Below are 20,259 nucleotides of genomic sequence, written 5' to 3'. Positions count from 1 at the left end.
TCCCCTTCTGGAGCACACTGTTCTCTGTACACCAGCACACTGTTCTCTGTACACCACTGTTCTCTGTACACCCCTTCTGGAGCACACTGTTCTCTGTACACCTCAAACTGCTAAATGGCAAAGTGGTTGCAAAGCTGTTTTAATGAGGTCTCCAGAGGGCTGGTGTTGACTTATTGGGGTCAAGATTGAAGCTCCAAGCTCCACCACCCATGGCCTAAGTTTGAGGGCTTCAACCCCGGGTGGAGGGGCTTTATTTACAGGCTTCCCATCTGGGGCTGAAGCAGTATGGCCTTAGGTTTGCCTCTCCATGCCCCCATCCTAGGGTTGCATAGTAATTTTTGTTGTCAAAGGGAGTTGCAGTGCATTGAGCATTCTCAGCTGCACATCACAAAAGGTGACTTTAGGTGGGTGCAAATGGCCCCCTAAGACTCCCACTTCCTTTAAAATGAGCATCTGGCATAAGGGCTCCAGCCCCCCATCCCAGCATAAGGATGGTGTGCAGTGCACATTGGCTAGTCTATGCATCCCCAGGACTATGAAACACAGAGGACAAATTATCCTTTGCAACTAATACACCTGCAGATGTCCAGAATGCATACCTGTGATTAATGGCATCTTGCACCATTGTCTTACATGTTAGAAAGGCTTGTCACTATAAAGCTTATTTGAAAGGCTGTGGGATTACCCAAACTAGAGGCAGCTGCATCTGAGTGCTGGGTGAGAGTTCACTGTATAAAGGGCCCAACACACCTACCCTAGGTGTCTGTATCTCTATGCTAGGCAAAATATCCCTGTATAAACAGCCCTTGCACACTACCCCAGAGGTGCCTGAATCTCTGGGTGCGTCTACACAGCAGGGCTTAACTCACAATAAGCTATGCAAATTGAGCTACATCAGTTGCATATCTTATTTCAAAATAGCTTATTTAAAAATTGGGAGTGTCTACACAGCACTTATTTCAAAATAGAGCACTCTTCCTCCGTCTTCCTTACTCCTTGTACAATGAGGATTAAGAAGTCAGAGTAAGAAGTCTTCCAGCTTGATAGTATTTTGACATTATTGTGAAATAACAGTAGTTATTTTGAAATTATGTTGCTGTGTAGATGTACCCTCAGAGATAGGTGTAGGATCTCTGCATAAACAGTTTATCTGTTCCATCCCAGAAGCAGCTGCATCTTAGTCTGGGTGAAAGATCCCTGAAAAATCCCCCGATTTTGTGAATTACACAAACCAGCTGTTTAAAAGCCATCATGTCCCCCATAAGTCTTGAACAGGGCTTGGCAACATAACTTTCTGACTCAAGCATAGACTTTAGCCACCTAAACTACAGGAGCAATTAGCCACTGGAGTAGGGCTTCACAAACACTTTGCCAATGGGTTTGACAGCTCCATTAGCATTTGTCCACACACCAGCGTTGTCTCTCTTTAACAACTCAATTTGAGTTGAGGAGGTACAACCCGTGCTAGTGTAGACATGGTTATGAAGGAATAAATATGCTTATCCTGGTATAGCTATTCCTGTACACAGTAAGGGGAATAAGCTATCTATAGCTATCTATATATGTAGATATAAAATATCTTTTTATCAGCATAGCTGTTTTCCCTAATAGGAATTGTCAATGTCCTGGCATAACATACAGGTGAAAAAAGTCCCCTCCCGAACCAAAATTGTTAGACCAGGACAAGATCCATGTGTAGAGTAGCTCTCAGATATTAGTAAGCTATTAGAACACTGTATAATAGCTCTAACTCTGGGAGAGAAGTGGGCAAAGTGTTCAGCAATTGGATTACCATGGCACCTATATTTAACACATTCATTCTAAAAGGCAGAGTGGTTCCAACATAGCTCAGGTATGGGCTTTAGTCCCAACTATGCCTGAGTTGACATTCTGCAGCCTCTCTTGTTAGATGCTTTGCAAAATGAAAGGGGGGCTAATACCTGAGTAATTTATAGTAGGATGGACTGATGTCTTGGTCAGTAGTAAAGTCTGGAAAGTGCATGGAAATATAAAAAGCAATGAGCAAAGGGTAGGTGTGAAAGCAAGAGCTCCTGCTTCCCCACTCAGTGCACATATTCTTTGGCTACAGGGCATGAAGCAGTTGTGCCATTTGCTGTCTTTCAAGCATGTTGGGAAGCCTGAGCATGGTCTGAGTAAATATTAGAGCAGATCTGAGGCTGCTCTCATTTACATCACTGGTGGAGACCTCACAAGCCCCCTTAAGCCCTTCTCCTGTATCTATGTGATGAGAGTAGGATTGAAGTGAACAACCCAATCCTGGGAAGGCCCTCCCACAAAGACCCTGAACTAAGGTCTGATCCCCCCTTTCAGAAAGAAGGTTACAATGGGTGTGGGGTCTGGAAACAGGGACTCCTGGGTTCTTTTCTGGGCCAGTATCATCACACTGTGAACCATCTGTTCAACTGATATTTCCCACAGCTGGGAATGCGCAACAGGGATGGATCATTTTCTGATTGCCTGTTCTATTAATTCCCTCTGAAGCACCTGGCATTGGCCACTGTTGGAAGACAGGACACTGGGCTAGATGGACCTTTGGTCTGGCCCAGTATGGCTGTTCTTATGTTTCACATCCATATTCCATAGTCTGCCTTTCATTTGCACCCCATAATAATCCCATATGAGTGCTCCTAGATCCTGCAGTAGGTTACCTGACCCCTCCCCCCTTGCTGGATGACACAATGTTCATTATGGGATACATCAGCATCTCCCTGCTGGTGAGCAATGGAGCAGCCTGATAGTGCAGCAAAACCCAACATCACAACCTAATATAACTGGATGGCTCTGCTTAGGAGAAGCCCAGGGCTGGTATTACAGGGACTGTGGGGGGTCAGCAGAGCTATGTGGGGGGGGGGAGCTCAGAGCTGGGATTACACCAGGGTGACTGGTTAAGAATGAGGGGCACTGGCAGAGGTGTGGGGGGAGCTCAAGGCTGGGGTAACGGGGTGAGGATTGCAGATCAGGATTGAAGGGCACTGAGTGAGCACATAGTGAGCAACTGGAGCCAACAGGATGAGCCCCCTCTTCTGCTCTACTTTTCCAGCAGAGAACTGGGGGGGGGGAGGCGCCTGGGCATAGTGATTGAGTGAAACAGGAAGCTCTGACCCTGCCAGCTGTAAGGAGACACCCTGTTCCCCATCCTTCCAGATACCTCAGGTGGTTCCACTACGTTGTCAAAGATTCCCCCCCGCCGCCTCTCTCTCACCACCTCCACGGCATCTCCTTGCTGCCTTCAGACCTAGAGATCAGCTCCCGCAGATACCGATCTGTATCCATCCATTCATCCCCCCCCTCCACACTTCCCAGACCCTCTTGGATGCAAAAACAATGCCAAGCCCCTCCATCCCCCAGGAGCACGGCTCACATACCTGGGAGGTGGCACCCAGGGCTCCTTCCTCTTCGCTATGGTCAGATCCCAGTGTGCAGGCAGCGTCTGGGTGCCTGGAAGCTGGGGGCTGCGAATGTGGGGCTCTTTGTGCGTCTTAGGGCTGATCCGATGAGGTCCGGACCACCTGTCCCATCCCCCGTCCCTTCTGTGGGTGCAAGCATCACATGTTGAGCTTAGGTGAACCCCGGCGTCCAAGGGCTCAGCCCGAACAGAGCAGTCCTGGGCGGCAGAATGGTCCGGGCCAGGAATGGCTGGGAAAACGCCCGCCTCCCAGCCACGAGGCACTGCCATTGGGCGCCTTCCCCCCATCAGTCACACACAGGGAGATGGGACTGGGAGACGATTCGGCCGGGCGTGGGGGAGTGATCAGGGGGATGGGCTGCCCCCTCTCATCTGGGGAACAGAGCATAGACTCGGGAACCTCCATTGCAAGAAATGGGCCCGATCCTGCTCTTATTAACCCTGGTGTAAATCCAGAGTGTCCCAGCCAGGTGAGGATGGGATCCTGCTCTGAAAGCGAGTCCAGAGTGAGCCCCAATGCGGTTTACACAAGCACCATGGCACAATCAGGCTCCATCAGTTCAGAGCGAGGAGTATGACCTCCCAAGGGCTGAGTCTGGGGCACCTCTCCAGGAGCAGTATTCACATCCCAGGTGTCAAGAGCAAGGTTTGGCCTGAGGCATTAGGGGTAAAATGCTTAAAGGCATGTGCAGCAGGCTGGGAGCCAGAGCTCATAGAACAGCTCCCGGCATCTGTCACTGGCCTTGGTCAAGTCTCCACTCTCTTCTCCTCTGTGTGCCTGTTTCCCCTCCTACACTTTGTCTCTTTCAACTGTGAGCTCTTTGGGCCAGGAATCTCTCTCACTGTGTGTCTGTGCAGCACCCAGCATGACAGAATCCTGACTTCAGTCAAGGTGTGTGGAGCACACCTCACAATGCAGTCTTCCATCTCAGCTGGCATCTGTGCAATGCCTGGCACCATGAGCACCCGGTCTCAGTCAAGGGCTTTATAATATTTGGCACAGCACTGGCTCTGATCTCTGTTGGAGTCCATGCAGCACCTGGCCCAGCAAGGTGCTATGGGTTACTGATATGGGGCTACCATAGTATATGAAACAATAGAATTATGTTGTCACAAGCCTCAAAACAGGGAAGCCAGAGCTCTTGGGTAGGAAGGACTTTACCGAGGCTGTGAAATGATTTTTATTTGTGTTAAAAGCCCATTTAACTAAAAAACTAACAAACACTTGGCAAAAAAGTATTCTCTGTTAATCACTTGAGCTCAGGTTTTCCAAAATGGCTCATCATTTTGGTACTTATCTTGCCATGACTTAAAGGGCCTTTTAACTTTCCCCCGAATATGAAGCCCCTTTGAGGATGCAGGTTAGCAGGTCATTGAGACAGTGTCCTTTCTGGTTGAAATGACAAGCAACTGTCCTGCATCCTACTTCAGAAGACATTCAAATCTGCACTTGAAAGGGAATCCTCTGAACTGGCATTCATGCTAAAATTCGACACTCTCCGCAGGGGACTTAACAAAGACTCCAGCTATCTTACCCATTACAAAGATAGCTTCCCCAGTTATCACCTCTAATACTATTAACTCACCGACATCTACCCTTCCCCACCTCTAATATCATTAACTCACTGGCATTCACCTTCCTTCCCCCCCCCCCCCCCGCATCCCCCTTCTGTTCTGAAATGTGATTTGTCCTTTTCATATGTGTTCATTTTTTTAAATTGTATCCTTTGGTATATATGGCTGTGACTATTTTCTTCCACTATTTGATCTGAGGAAGTGGGTCTGGCCCACGAAAGCTCATCATCTAATAAACTATCTTGTTAGTCTTTAAAGTGCTACATAGTCCTGTATTTTGTTTCAGCTACACCAGACTAACACGGCTACATTTCTATCACTATTCTACATGGCCTTTTTTGTGTGTGCCTTTTTTTCTCATTGGAATGTGTCTAGCATTTGCTTCCAGCCACTGGCTCTGGTTTTGTCTTTTTCCACAACGTTAAAAAGCCCTGTTGAACCTAACACCTTCTCTCCATGAAGACCCTCAGAGACCATTATCAAGTCATATCTCAAGCTCTCTTTTGATAAATTAAACTGATTGAGCTCCTTAAGTCTCTTTCTGTCAGGCATTTTCTCCAACCCTTGAATCATTGTTGAGGCTCTTCTCTGTACCCTCTTCAATGTTTCAACTTCCTTTTGAAAATGTAGCCCCCAGAACTGGATGCCATATTCCAGGCTCAGAATCGCCCCTGGGCAATCCCAGCCCTCTTTTAATCTGCTCCGAGCATGTCACTGTGGATGTTAGCAGAGACCCCTTCTTCTTCAGTGAACAACGTAAGAACAGCCATACTTGGTCACACTAAAGGTCCATCTAGCCCAACAGTGGCCAATACCAGGTGCCCCAGGGGGAATGAATAGAACAGGTAATCATCTAGTGATCCCTCCTGATGTCACCCATTCCCAGCTTCTTGAGTCACCATTCCTACTCATCCTGGCTAACAATCATTGATGGAAATACCCTCCATGAATTTATCTAGTTTGTTTTAACCCTGTTAGAGTCCTGTCTTCACAATATCCTCTGGCAAGGAGTTCCACAGGTTGACTATGTGTTGTATGAAGAACTACTTCTTTTTGTTTGTTTTAAACCTGCTATTAATTTCATTTGGTGGCCCCCAGTTCTTGTGTTATGGGAACAAATAAACAACTTTTCCTTATTTACTTTTTCCACACCAGTCATGATTTTATAGACCTCTATGATATTCTCCTACTCTACCCTTTCCTAAAATGAAAAATCCCGTCTAAATCTGTCCTCATATGGCAGCTCTTCCATACTTCTAAGCATTTTGGTTGCCCTTTTCTGAACTATTTCCAACGCCAAGCTATCTTTTTGAGATGAGGTGACCACACCTGCATATAACATTCAAGATGTTGGTGTACCATTGATTTATGTAGAGGCAATAGGATATTCTCGGTCTTATTTTCTATCCCTTTTTTTATTCCTAAAATTGTTTGCTTTTTTGACTGATGCTGCACATTGAGAGGATGTTTTCAGAGAAATATCCACAATGACCCCAAGATCTTTCTCTTGAGTGGTAACAGCTAATTTATTCCCCATCATTTTATATTTATAGTTGAGATTATGTTTTCCAATAGGCATTACTTTGCATTTATCCACATTAAAATTAATTTGCCATTTTGTTGCTCAGTCACCTACTTTTGTGAGATACTTTTGAAGCTCTTCACAGTCTGCTTTGGACTTCACTATTTTGAGCAGTTTCGTATCATCTGCAAATTTTGCCACTTCACTGTTTACCCCTTTCTCCAGATCATTTATGAGTATGTTGAAAAGGACTGGTCCTAGTACAGACCCCACTAGTTACCTCTCTCCATACTGAAAACATTTATTCCTACCCTTTGTTTCCTATCTTTTAATCCATTATCAATCCATGAGAGGACCTTCCTTCTTAGCCCATGACAACCTAGGGTATGTCTACACTTGCACCCTAGTTCGAACTAGGGATGCAGATGTAGGCATTCGAAATAGTCAATGAAGCAGGGATTTAAATAGCCTGTGCTTCATTAGCATGATCTCGCCGGCATGTTACTCCAATCAACAGCTGTTTCGAAAGTGAAAGTGCGCACTGGGATGCGTTAATTCGAACCAAACCCCTTGGTTCGAACTAACGTTACTCCTCATTTTTTTAGGAGTAACATTAGTTCGAACCAAGGGGTTTGGTTCCAACTAACGCATCCCGGTGTGCACTTTCACTTTCAAAATAGCTGTTGATCAGAGTAACGCGCTGGCGAGATCATGCTAATGAAGCACGGGATATTTAAATCCCTGCTTCATTGACTATTTCGAATGCCTACATCTGCATCCCTAGTTCGAACTAGGGTGCAAGTGTAGACATACCCTTACTTTACTTAAGAGCCTTTGGTGATGGACCTTTTCAAAGGCTTCTGGAAATCCAAGTACACTATATCTACTGGATCCCCCTTGTCCACATGGTTGTTGACCCCCCCCCTCAAAGAATTCTAGAAGATTAGTGAGGCATGATTTCCCTTTACAGAAACCATGTTAGCTTTTCTCCAACAAATTGTGTTCATCAGTGTGTCTAACAATTCATTTCATTATTTAGACTTACTGGTCTGTAATTGCCAGGATCACTTCTAGAACCCTTTTTAAAAATTGGTGTCATATTAGCCAGCTTCCAGTTATTTGGCTCAGGGATAGCCCAAGCCTCATTGTGGAGTCATCTCCAGTCCAGAGAGAGGGGAAATGAGGCATGACGCTGTTATTTCTAGACTAAAAACCAAGTGGAGAACACCATCCCCCTTGGTTTTGTATTTTCAAATTCACCCAGGCTGACCCTATTGACCCAGGAAGCAAACACATGGGGACAGGCATTAACTTTCTTGTTTTCTCAGGTCATTTTTACTGAGCCTCTCTGCAGAAATACAGTGTGCAGATGGGAGGGGTGGAATAGATGGCATCCTCTTTGCAGGGATGGTGGATTAAATACTAGGGGCCACAGCAGCTATTTGTACCAGTGCATAGCAGATGTGGGGTGAGACTCAAGTCACAGGATGGGACCTTATGCAGAGGCAGACATCAGGCTGCAGGAGTTTCAGATGCTCTGTGGCCAAGGCCCCTGCTGAGAAATAGAAGTTCAATGAGAAGCTGGCACAGATTCATTTGCTAGGAGCCAGGCCCACACTCTGACATCTTGGAGCAGCAGGAGAAGATATTCTCAGTGGCCAGGTTGGGATGCAGGGGAGGTATTCCACCCGGAAGCTGCAGCCAGCCAGCAGTGGTTGTTGTCATCTGGTCCCCCAAGGAGGGCGCAAGGGGTCACTGTGGTCCTGGTCCCACCTTCTAGTACTTGGTGGTGAAGTTTGGGAATTCCAGGGTGGAGATTTCCCTTTCATTGGAGAAGACAGCCCGGTCAATGCGAGACATGGGACTTCCCACACGGTGCAGCCAGTTCTTCCTGTGAAGGTGGGGGAAAGAGCATATAAAGGCATCCATAAGGAGAAATCTGGCTCCCAGCCCCCCTGCTTTCACCATGAGACCCTACTCCCTTCCCAGAGTCCCAGCCCCCCTGCTCTAATCATTAAACACCACTTCTATCTCAGAGCTGGGGACAGGAGGACAAAGGAATCCTGGCTCCCTATTTACATAGCTATCATTTACCCAGCCATGATCCCACACAGACAAGGTTGGACTGTAAATTCCATGTGGAACCTGCCTCCTCTTTTATCTCTTTCCAGGACCTGAAGCAAAGATTGGGGAGAGTGGTTGCTATGGAACCTGCCTCCCCCTCCCCCTCTCCCTCCTACATTATCTGGTTCATGAAAAGGGATGGGGGAATGAAGCAGACTGGTTGTTATAGAAGCAGCCCCAATTTGTTCAAGCCCTGAAGGTGGCAGAAATGGGGGGGGGGAGTCTGGTTCCTATGGAAACAATTCCACTTCTCTCTCTGTCTTCAAATGTTGAAGGTGATGGAAAGGGGACTTGCTGCTATGGAAACTGCCTCTGGTTGTCATCGCTCTGAAGATGACGGAGCTGGTTGCTACGAAAGCTGCCCCGCCTGCCCTTCCCGGTTGCCACAGGAGATGAGTGTCTTTATGGCCCCCAAAGAGAGGAATTAATCAGGCATGTTCTCAGGTCCCTTTTGGAGGGGATGTTAATTGGGGACAAGCCAAGGCCCAGATTTCCCAGGTGTTGATTGGCTAGGGCAGCAGCACCAGGGGAACTGCCCTAGTTAGAGGCAGAAGGGTTTCAAATGGGGAACGTTTCAGTCTATGATCCTGCTCCCTGTGCCCAGGGTTTAACCCCTTCTCTCCCAGCGGGGAGGGGGATCAGCTTTGCTCCCCTCCCAGAGTGGCTGACACCATAGGTCTGCAGATCACTGGAGAGAACATAGGTATTTGAAAATGGCTTTGTGCATTCATGAAGGGATGTTTCCCACCTTGGGGATCTCAAGAATGTCAGGGAGCTCTTGGGATTGGGAATTTTCACATGGCCCAGAGGAAGGGTTGCTGGGTCACAGGATTCCTGGGTTCTATTCCTAGTGCAGCCACTGAACATGGACAAGTCCCTTCCCCCCTCCGTGCCTGTTTCCACTGCCATGATTTGTCTGTTTGGACTGAAATGTGGAGGAGGGGGGCAGGCACTGTCTGTGCAGTCAGAGGGGTGTGCGGCACCTCATACAATGGGATTCTGATCTCAGTCTGGGGGCTTCTGTGATGCCGAGAATAATGGGGCCCTGATCTCAGGGGATCTGTGCTGCACCCAGCATTAGGGGGAGGACCCTCACTCAGGAGGGTCTCTGCAATGCTGGGCATCAGGTTGTGGGGGTATGGGCAGCACCTGGTGTCACGGAGGATGTGATCTCAGATGGATAGGGGCATGTAGCACCAACTCAATCTACAGAGAACAGCTGATTAGTAGGTGGTTGGAAAAAGCTGAGAATTCTTAGAGTGAGGCAGGTGCTCAGCTATGCTACAAATGGCCTTCTGAATATGTTCAGCTTGTGTTTGATGTACATGGGTGAAGGGAGAGCTGGGGGTATACAAGGAGGAGTCTTTTCTGTATATCTCCACATCTGGGGAGCAAGACTGGGATCCTGTCTGTTCTCCTCACCTGGAGTGATGCCAGCAACTCCCTACCCCACCACTAGAGGGAGAAAACAATCCCCCAACCCCACGCCTGCTAGCTAGTCACTTCCTCCTGCTCAGATACTCAGAAGGGTGATCTCCATCCATGTTTAATACTGTGCCAACTGGCAAGCTAGGAAGCCTGGTGGATACTCACATGATCTCAACCTTCTCTTTGGGCCCTTGAACCTGCCCAGTCACAGTCCCACGGGGGGTGTTCTTCACCCAGCCAACCACCCCCAGCTTCTTGCCCTGATCTTCTGTGTACTGGAGAGGAAGAGACTGGGTTACCAAGGCCTTGAGTGGAGCCAATGGGCATTTGCCTCAGACTCCACATACAGCCACTCCTTCCCAGTGGGCTGAATGGCACAGCCTGAGTATACACTGTCCAGCATGTTGCTTCCTGAATACCCATGTGGGAGCACAGCTCTGAGGAGAAGGATTCCATCCCATCTGCCTGGGGGAGCTTTTACTCCAGGGAAAGGGCTGGGACAAGCTTTGCCCTGCATTCTACAAGGCTCCCAGCTCTTATATGACTTTGCAAAGGGGTAGCCATATTCCTGGTTGTTGTCTCAGACTCAAGCAGATGGTCCTGCATTGGCTACACTTGGAGCATGTTTTGAACCTTGTCTTTCCAATGGAAGACTCATAAACTTGATTTTTTTTCATTAATGGCCCTGAGATTCTACTGTAATCGGATGGCTCCAGTATCTGGGGCCCAAGGCACAATTCTCTATCCACCTGTGCCTGCATCTGGCCCTGACTCTACACAGTGATCTCATACAGTGAAGTTGCAGGATCCTGTATATCAAGGCAAGAATCATGAGGGCTGGTTGTATTCATGGTTCTGATTGTTCCTGCTTCAGAAAGGAAGAGGCCCAGCATATTGTTGAAGCAAATTCTTGGGCCTACATTTGTGATGTATTTGGCTCCAATCACGTGACCCACACTTCAATTATACCCATTGGTCTTTACTCTAGTAAACGTTGGAAAGAGATTAAAAATTTGGTTTGGTGTGTGCTTAGGTTAGAATAATTCCCTTCCCTACATTTGTGCCACCACCACACACGATAAATGTTTCAAAATCCTTCCTTAACTAGCATCTCATCCAAAACACTATTTATTATCATTAATATTTTGAAAAGTAGGAGGACGGTGACGGATTAAAACAGACTCTTCACTATTTGAGGGGGCACAGCAACTGACTGCACAGGACAGAATCACAACAAGGGGCCCATGTAGCCCAGTATCCCATCTCCAGCAGCAACCCAGTCCCTGTTGCTCTGAGTAAGCTGCAAGACCCCTATTCCCTGGGGAAGTTCCTTCCTGACCTCAAGGCTGTGTCTACACTGGCTGCCTATTACGAAATAGGCATGCTAATTTAGCACTTGGGAAGAGGCAAATCCGCGGGGGATTTAAATATCTCCCGCGGCATTTGCATTTTCATGGCCGCCGCTTTTTTCCGGCTTGGAGATAAGCCGGAGAAAAGCGTCCAGACTGGCACGATCCTCCGGAATAAAGCCCTATTCCGGAGGATCTCTTATTCCTACTTGCAAGAAGGAATAAGAGATACTTAAATCCCCTGCGGATTTGCCTCTTGCAAGTAGGAATAAGAGATCCTCCGGAATAGGGCTTTATTCCGGAGGATCGTGCCAGTTTGGACGCTTTTCTCCGGCTTATCTCCAAGCCGGAAAAAAGCGGCGGCCATGAAAATGCAAATTCCGCGGGGGATATTTAAATCCCCCGTGGATTTGCCTCGTCCCAAGTGCTACATTTGCAGCCTTATTCCGTAATCGGGGCCAATGTAGACGTAGCCCAACAGTTTTATGTTGACTCATGCCCTGAAGCCAACAGTTTTAGATCCCTCTCAAACTCCATTTCTATCACTTAGTATTTACTATATTAACTCTGGACTCTCTCATTACTCACAGACATGGTCAATCCTTCTGTGAACCCTGTTTAGCTCTCAGCCTCATTAGAGTTGCAGTGAATTCCACAGTCTAACCACACACTGAGTGAAAAAACATTTCCAAGGGAGATCTGCACCAATCAACCTCAATGTCCAGAAGGCAGGGTGTCTGGGACAGGATGTTGAACACTTAAATTCACTGCATCAGACTCCTGAGAAACCACACTGGGGCCTTTCAAAAATGTTCATGGTGTGGGTTGCATGGCTATAGAGGTGTGCATGCTTCTCAACCAGGGAATTCTCCTCTTCCCGAAAAATGATGCTCTGTCACCTGAGACCTTTCTCCTCTAAACTGCCTCCTGCACTTGCAAGGCCAAGAGACCATCTGGTCCCCTTCTGCCTTAGACTATCCTCTTCAGCAAGCAGCTCCTGATGGTGGCTCCCATTTCAAATATTACTGCTGATCTGGGAGCCATGACAGCAATTTCTGTTTGGTAGCACAGACCCTAGTGCCTCCAACTTGGCTGGTTCCTCCTCCCTGCCCACAGTTGCTCACACTGGCTTTGGAAGAAACAAAATACAGGACTATGTAGCACTTTAAAGACTAACAAGATGGTTTATTAGATGATGAGCTTTCGTGGGCCAGACCCACTTCCTCAGATCAAATAATGGAAGAAAATAGTCACAACCATATATACCAAAGGATACAATTTTAAAAAAATGAACACACATGAAAAGGACAAATCACATTACAGAACAGAAGGGGGATGCAGGGGGGGGGGAAGGAAGGTGAATGCCAGTGAGTTAATGATATTAGAGGTGGGGAAGGGGAAATGTCTGTGAGTTAATAGTATTAGAGGTGATAATTGGGGAAGCTATCTTTGTAATGTGTAAGATAGCTGGGGTCTTTGTTAAGTCCCGTGCGGAGAGTGTCGAATTTTAGCATGAATGCCAGTTCAGAGGATTCCCTTTCAAGTGCAGATTTGAATGTCTTCTGAAGTAGGATGCAGGTTAGCAGGTCATTGAGACTGTGTCCTTTCTGGTTGAAATGACAAGCAACTGTTTTTTCTTTGTGATCCTGTCTAATGTCTGTTTTGTGGGCATTGATTCTTTGGCGAAGTGTCTGAGACGTTTGTCCAATGTACATAGCAGACGGACACTTTCGGCACATGATAGCATAGATTATATTTCTGGAGGCGCAGGAATATGTATTCTTGAACTTGTAACTCACTTGGTTAGGCCCAATAATGGTGTCAGCAGAGTGAATATGTGGACAAAGCTGGCAGCGGGGTTTGTTGCAAGGGCAAGTACCAGGGTTGGTATTAGTGTGGTATGTCCTGTGGTTGTTGGTAAGAATCATCTTGAGGTTAGGTGGTTGTCTATAGGAGACTATGGGTCTGTCTCCCAGAGCTTCTTGGAGTTTAGTGTCCTGTTCCAGTATAGGCTGTAATCTATTGATAAGGTGTTGGACAGGTATAAGTTGGGAGCTGTAGGTGATGACAAGTGGTGTTCTATTGTTGGTTTTCTTGGGTCTGTCTTGTAGTAGATGGTTTCTAGGTATTCATTTGGCTCTTTCAATTTGCTTTTTTATTTCTCCAGGTGGGTAGTTGAGGTTTATAAATGCTTGGTAGAGATCCTGAAGTTTCTGGTCTCTGTCTGTGGGATTAGAGCAGATGCGGTTGTATCAAAGGGCTTGGCTATAGATGATGGATCGTATGGTGTGTGCTGGATGGGAGCTGGAAGCATGCAGGTAACTGTATGAGTCAGTGGGTTTTCTGTAGAGGGTGGTGTCTAGTTTTCCATTGTTGATTTGTACTGTGGTGTCCAGGAAATGGATCTCTCGTGTGGAATGGTCCAGGCTGAGGTTAATGGTGGGGTGTAGGTTGTTGAAATCTCTGTGGAATGTCTCCAGTGTTTCTTGGCCATGCGTCCAGATCATAAAGATGTCATCGATGTAGCGTAAGTAGAGAAGGGGTAAAAGGGGACAGGAGTTGAGGAAACGTTGTTCTAGGTCAGCCATAAAGATATTAGCATACTGTGGGGCCATGCGTGTACCCATGGCTGTGCCGCTGATCTGGAGGTATAAGTTGTTCTCAAACTGGAAATAATTGTGGGTGAGAACGAAGTTACATAGGTCTGCTACCAGGTTGGCAGTGGTGTCCTCTGAGATAGTGTTTCTAATAGCTTGTAATCCGTCTTCATGTGGGATGTTGGTGTATAGTGCTTCTACATCAATGGTGGCAAGGATGGTGTTATTGGGGAGGTTATCAATGTTTTGTAGTTTCCTTAGGAAGTCAGTAGTGTCTAGGAGGTAGCTGGGGGTGTTGTTTGCGTAGGGTTTAAGGAGAGAGTCTACATAGCTGGATAGACCAGTGTGCCAATACCAGAGATGATGGGGCGTCCGGGGTGTCCAGGTTTATGGATCTTGGGAAGCAGATAGAAAAATCCTGGTCGGGGGTCAGAAGGTGTTTCTGTGTGGATTTGTTCCCGAGTAGCTGTAGGGAGGCTTTTAAGGAGACAGAGTAATTTCTTTTGGTATTCCGAGGTAGGATCAAAGGAGAGAGGTTTGTAAAATGTGGTGTTGGAGAGTTGTCTGGTTGCCTCTTGGTTATAGACGCATGGCCAAGAAACACTGGAGACATTCCACAGAGATTTCAACAACCTACACCCCACCATTAACCTCAGCCTGGACCATTCCACACGAGAGATCCATTTCCTGGACACCACAGTACAAATCAACAATGGAAAACTAGACACCACCCTCTACAGAAAACCCACTGACTCATACAGTTACCTGCATGCTTCCAGCTCCCATCCAGCACACACCATACGATCCATCATCTATAGCCAAGCCCTTCGATACAACCGCATCTGCTCTAATCCCACAGACAGAGACCAGAAACTTCAGGATCTCTACCAAGCATTTATAAACCTCAACTACCCACCTGGAGAAATAAAAAAGCAAATTGAAAGAGCCAAACGAATACCTAGAAACCATCTACTACAAGACAGACCCAAGAAAACCAACAATAGAACACCACTTGTCATCACCTACAGCTCCCAACTTATACCTGTCCAACACCTTATCAATAGATTACAGCCTATACTGGAACAGGACACTAAACTCCAAGAAGCTCTGGGAGACAGACCCATAGTCTCCTATAGACAACCACCTAACCTCAAGATGATTCTTACCAACAACCACAGGACATACCACACTAATACCAACCCTGGTACTTGCCCTTGCAACAAACCCCGCTGCCAGCTTTGTCCACATATTCACTCTGCTGACACCATTATTGGGCCTAACCAAGTGAGTTACAAGATCAAGAATACATATTCCTGCGCCTCCAGAAATATAATCTATGCTATCATGTGCCGAAAGTGTCCGTCTGCTATGTACATTGGACAAACGTCTCAGACACTTCGCCAAAGAATCAATGCCCACAAAACAGACATTAGACAGGATCACAAAGAAAAAACAGTTGCTTGTCATTTCAACCAGAAAGGACACAGTCTCAATGACCTGCTAACCTGCATCCTACTTCAGAAGACATTCAAATCTGCACTTGAAAGGGAATCCTCTGAACTGGCATTCATGCTAAAATTCGACACTCTCCGCACGGGACTTAACAAAGACTCCAGCTATCTTACACATTACAAAGATAGCTTCCCCAATTATCACCTCTAATACTATTAACTCACAGACTTTTTTCCTTCCCCACCTATAATATCATTAATTCACTGGCATTCACCTTCCTTCCCTCCCCCCTGCATCCCCCTTCTGTTCTGTAATGTGATTTGTCCTTTTCATGTGTGTTCATTTTTTTAAAATTGTATCCTTTGGTATATATGGTTGTGACTATTTTCTTCCATTATTTGATCTGAGGAAGTGGGTCTGGCCCACGAAAGCTCATAATCTAATAAACCATCTTGTTAGTCTTTAAAGTGCTACATAGTCCTGTATTTTGTTTCAGCTACACCAGACTAACACGGCTACATCTCTATCACTATTCTTCTGGCTTTGGAAGGGTATTCTGAATTAGGGGCAGTTGGAAATGAGGAGTTAAGGCCATGTGACCAAGCAATGGGCTGTGCTCTAAAAGCCCATGTGTTTCCCCCATACCCACTCACATGCCCCCTTACCTTTCTAAAGAAGACACCTGGCAAGAAGAGAGAAAAAATGAGTCAGTTGCAAATAGACAGTAAATGCTGATAATTAAATGCCAGCTTTGCTTCTTAGTCATACAGGAACCACCAACCTGGATCAGGCCAGGAGCCATCTATCCTGGGATCCTAGCACTGACCAGCACCAACTGCTCAGAAAAAAAGTGCAGAAAACCCTGCTGCACTGAAATAACCTGCACCCACCTGATCTTCCATGAGCTCATGACCTGGAGTATGATGGGGTCTGTCTTTGTCACATCTCATTTGTTTTGAGAAATGTACTGCTCTAACTCTGGATATTCCTATTATCCACGGGAACATCTAATTCTTGTTTTCCTCCTGCTCAGCATTTTAGCTATCGTGGCAATGAGTTCCAAAGGCTCCCAATGAGCCTACAACTCTAGAGCAGTGTGAAATTTACTTCACAATCTGCAGTATGAATGCAAATGAAACACCAGACCCTGTCATCATCCTGCATCAGGCTAAGACATGAATGGGTTTTCACAACATCCAATATATTAGTGAAGCTGAGTGAGTTGTCCAGGAATGCCCACCAAATCAGTGGCAGAATTAGGAAGAGAACACTAGAATATGGATGACCAGTCCAGTGATCTATTCATGACACATTGTTCCCTCCAAGATCAAAGAACAGAAACCGGAAATACTGACTCCAGCCCCCCTTCGGTTTGGTAGCACAGACCCTAGTGCCTCCAACTTGGGGGCAGTTGGAAATGAGGAGATAAGGCCATGCGACCAAGAGATCACTAGATGACAAGAGCTGGGTCTATATCCCAGAAGTCTTGACTCTCAGCCTCACTGCCCCCTGCTCCGCCCCCCTCAGCTTCTACCTCAATCCACTAGCTCCCACTCCCTCCTGCATGAAAAAACTCTACTGAGAGGTTTTACAATGTGCAATGGATGAAATCTCTGTTTTCTTCTCCTGGGGGGGGGAGGGGGGCTGCCAATCTGAGGAGAATAGCCCAGGTGGAGTCTGCCCAGATCTGGACAAAGGGAGACAGCCCATACCCCATGCTCAGAAATATGTCTGCACACACCATTCAAGATGACATTGGTGTTTCTGGAATTGCTCCCTGTCCCCTATTCCTGGGGAACTGGCTTCAATCAGTTCATTTGGGGCTCACTGAAACCCTCCCGGCCCTGCGGCATAATAGCAGCTGTCCCTGCTGTTACGGAGATTGACATGGGGCAAAGACTCTCACAAGCTATTTGCAGCATTCCCTAGCTGGAGCCAGCAGAGGAACGATCTTCTCCATTTGCAACAGAGTCAGTGCAGCGCAGGGCAATGGTGCAAAATTCAGCACACTTACCTTGCACATCCCCGTAGACCTCATAATCCAAGGTCCAGAGTCCTGAGGAAGCCATGGCACGGCATGGACAAGTGTGAAGGGCTGCAGATGGGAAGCTGGTGGGAGTGAAAGCGAGTTTGCAGCACAGCGTAGTTGTTATGTGATCTGCTGCAAGCAGCACTCTCTCTGGCCTGTTACTAAATTGAGCCCTCTTTAGACAGTGAGGAAAGAGCAGACCACACTACTCTTGCCACCCCCACCCCTGCACCCAGCCAGGGCAACTTTCTCCCGTTGCACTCACAAATACCACAGCCAACCCCTCCTCCTCCATACTCAGCACCATCTTCTTGGCTTCCCCCCTTCCAGCTCCTTTACATCCATGCTAGAACCCCCCCTGCAATGCCCACTCACCCCAGTTCTAACCTGCCTCCCACTCACCAGACCCAACACCAGTGTCGGTACCAGACACTGGCAGGAGCACTGGGTTCTCCTCCTGGGTTGGCCACTGGCTGGCTGCTTGGACAAGTCACTTCCCCTCATTGTGCCTCAATTTCCCCATCTGTAAAGTGAAGCTAATGATACTGCCCTCTTTTATAAAGCACAGTATAAGTGCCAGGTATCCCTCATATTCAGTCTAGGGGTAACCCCATCCTGCAACACTGGCATCTATCCCAGCAGCAGTGCCAGCTCCCTCCCACCTATTTCAGACCTGCCCTATGCTGCCCCTCCTGGATTTCAATTGCCCTTGGAAAGCTGGGAGGACTGGGCAATTTTGGGGGAGGGGAGGATGTGTGTGTGGTGAGTGAGAGGCGTGGGGTCTGGGGTGGAGCTGGGCATTAGGGTCTGGAGTGGAATAAATTGGAAGATTGGTCCTGGAGACTGGGAAGGCTGGGGGGCAAGGCTGGGAGTGACTGGGGTTGGGCTGAGGGCAGGGACATGGAGGTTCAGTGAAGGGATGGGACTGGATTAGGGTAGGGAGCTGGGGACTAGCTGCGGGGGCTGGGAGCTGGGGCGATTCAGCAAGGTGCGGGGTGGGATGGGGGAGCAGCCTGTGGATGTGGCTGGGGGCACAGGGCTGGATGAGAGGGACCTGGCTATGGGGTGGGACTTCGGGGCTGGCTCAGGAGGGGGGGAGGGTCAGACCTGATGGCTGGATCGGACCGGAGGGCGGTGGGGGGTGGGGTGCTGGAGACGGACGGGGTACAGAGCTGCCGTCCGGCGCGCGCTCCCGCGGGGAAGGAGAGGACGGGCGCGCGCTCCCGAGGCTCCCTTGGGCGGGAATGAGAGTTACTAGGACGAGACGGCGTAATGGCAGCAGCGGCCACGCGCACGGTGGGGAGGGGCGAAGGGTGAATGAGGAGACGGGGCTGTGGGGTCAGCTGGGGGGGTTTAACGGAAGTTGTGGGGTGGGGTCATTTGGGGCGTGGGGGCCCGTTTGGGGGCTGTGGGGCCAGGTGAGGGGAGGCACATTGGGGGCTGCGGGGGTCAGTTAGGGTGCCGGGGTCTCTGGGGGCACCAGAGGGTCAGGGATGTCATTTCGGGGAGGGGTGTGAGGAGCTGGGGATGGAGGCATTTCACCAACTGGCTTGGAGTGCATGTCACTATAGGCCTTGCCCTCCAGCCCGGCCTACGCACCCCTTGCCTCTCAGCATGTGCTTGACCGGTGGGTATCTTCTCTGGTACTAGGCTCTAGACAGGTCTTTCAGGGTCTCCCATTTCTTTCCTTCACTGGACTTCAGCCTGCACACAGCCCCCTGCAGCGCACACATCCCCATCGCCCCTGCGAGCAGTTACCCTCACACTCCCACACCCAGGACCTGGTTACCATCCTCACGGCCCTAGCCACATAAATCCACTCCTTTCGCCAATCTGTGCCATGTTTTACTGCACCATCCTCCTCTGGCTGACTGACCTATGGTGACCCTAACATAACCCACTAACCCTTCCAGTCTTCCAGACAACTTTTCGAAGTGCTTTAAAATCCATATGTTTATTTTGGATTGTCTTGAAATGTGCTGTGCCTAATGACTCGGACCCTGTCAAAATCAGTCCATAAAAAAAAAAAGCATCAAAGACTATGGTCTACCCCTGTGAAATCTGTTTTTTTTAGTGCTTTTGCCCTATACTTTCAGATTTCATGGGGGAGATCAAAGTTTCTCAAATTGGAGCTCATGATCCAAAAGGGAGTTGCAGGTGAGTCATAAGATTATTTTAGAGGTGGGTCACAGTATTGCCACCCTTACTTCTGCACTGCCTTCAGAGCTAGGTGGACAGATAGCAGCAGCTGTTAGCTGAGTCCCCAGCTCTGAAGGCAGTGTCCTGCCAGCAGCAATGCAGAAATAAGGGCAGCAGTATCATACCATAATACCCGTTCTTCTAAGCTGCTTCCTTCCTAGCTGGCTGGCCAGAGAGAAGTGGCTGCTGACTGTGGGTCCTGATCTGCAGGCATCAGTGCAGAAATAAGGGAGGCATGATATGGTATTGCCACCCTTGCTTCTTCACTTCAGTAGCTCTGCCTTCAGAGCTCGACTCTGGGCCAACTATCCAACTCTGAAGACAGCGCTGCCATCAGCAGCAGTGCAGAAGTAAGGGTAGCAGTACCGCAGCCCTACTACAATAACCTTGCAACCCCCCCCCCACACACACACACACAACTTCTTTTTGGGTCAGGATTCCTACAATTACAACGTGAAATTTCAGATTTGAATAGCTGAAATAATTAAATTGATTTTTAAAATGCCATGGCTGTGAAATTGACCAAAAGGACTGTGAATTTGGTAGAGCTCTACTCA

General features: G+C 47.9%; 3 protein-coding genes across 8 annotated transcripts in view; 1 reads left to right on the top strand and 2 right to left on the bottom strand.

Annotated features, from left to right (window-relative positions):
- The window catches only part of SPTBN2 (spectrin beta, non-erythrocytic 2), a 67,745-nt gene extending 64,100 nt beyond the window's left edge, over positions 1-3,645 (bottom strand). For both annotated transcript variants that reach the window (XM_006131606.4, XM_075939249.2), the window contains exon 1: positions 3,387-3,645. The gene's annotated coding sequence lies outside the window, so the exon portion shown is untranslated. The remainder of the gene's footprint in view (positions 1-3,386) is intronic.
- A 4,189-nt stretch (positions 3,646-7,834) lies between these two features.
- Positions 7,835-18,752, bottom strand: LOC102460367 (acylphosphatase-2-like). 5 transcript variants are annotated; one of them, XM_075939279.2, is made up of 5 exons: positions 18,611-18,739; positions 17,489-17,583; positions 16,140-16,156; positions 10,242-10,351; positions 7,836-8,415 (listed from the first exon to the last, which is right to left on the bottom strand). In XM_075939279.2, the coding sequence occupies exons 2-5, from the start codon at positions 17,541-17,543 to the stop codon at positions 8,301-8,303; spliced, it is 297 nt and encodes a 98-aa protein (XP_075795394.1). In that variant the 5' UTR covers positions 17,544-17,583; positions 18,611-18,739; the 3' UTR covers positions 7,836-8,300. The 5 variants fall into 5 exon arrangements, with proteins under 5 accessions (XP_089637248.1, XP_075795395.1, XP_075795394.1 ...); XM_006131604.5 differs by lacking the exon at positions 18,611-18,739 and adding an exon at positions 17,906-18,004; XM_089781122.1 differs by lacking the exon at positions 16,140-16,156 and having other exon boundaries at positions 7,835-8,415; positions 18,611-18,752.
- The window catches only part of TOP6BL (TOP6B like initiator of meiotic double strand breaks), a 43,212-nt gene continuing 41,673 nt past the window's right edge, over positions 18,721-20,259 (top strand). The window contains exon 1 of the mRNA XM_075939261.2: positions 18,721-18,799. Within this exon, the coding sequence (XP_075795376.2) occupies positions 18,776-18,799 (24 nt within the window). The 5' untranslated portion in view covers positions 18,721-18,775. The remainder of the gene's footprint in view (positions 18,800-20,259) is intronic.

This window comes from Pelodiscus sinensis, chromosome 11 (genome assembly GCF_052426305.1).
Source record: "Pelodiscus sinensis isolate ZL-2025 chromosome 11, ASM5242630v1, whole genome shotgun sequence".
Classification (NCBI taxonomy): Eukaryota; Metazoa; Chordata; order Testudines; family Trionychidae; genus Pelodiscus; species Pelodiscus sinensis.
This window is presented reverse-complemented; position numbering and strand designations above follow the sequence as displayed.

Excerpts from the sequence above, each read along its gene's own strand:
- LOC102460367 (XM_075939279.2), bottom strand. The coding sequence starts at position 17,543 with ATGGCTTCCTCAGGACTCTGGACCTTGGATTATGAGGTCTACGGGGAT. Across the intron at positions 8,416-10,241 it reads AAAGAGAAGGTTGAGATCAT|GAAGAACTGGCTGCACCGTG; the intron begins GTGAGTATCCAC and ends CCACCTTCACAG.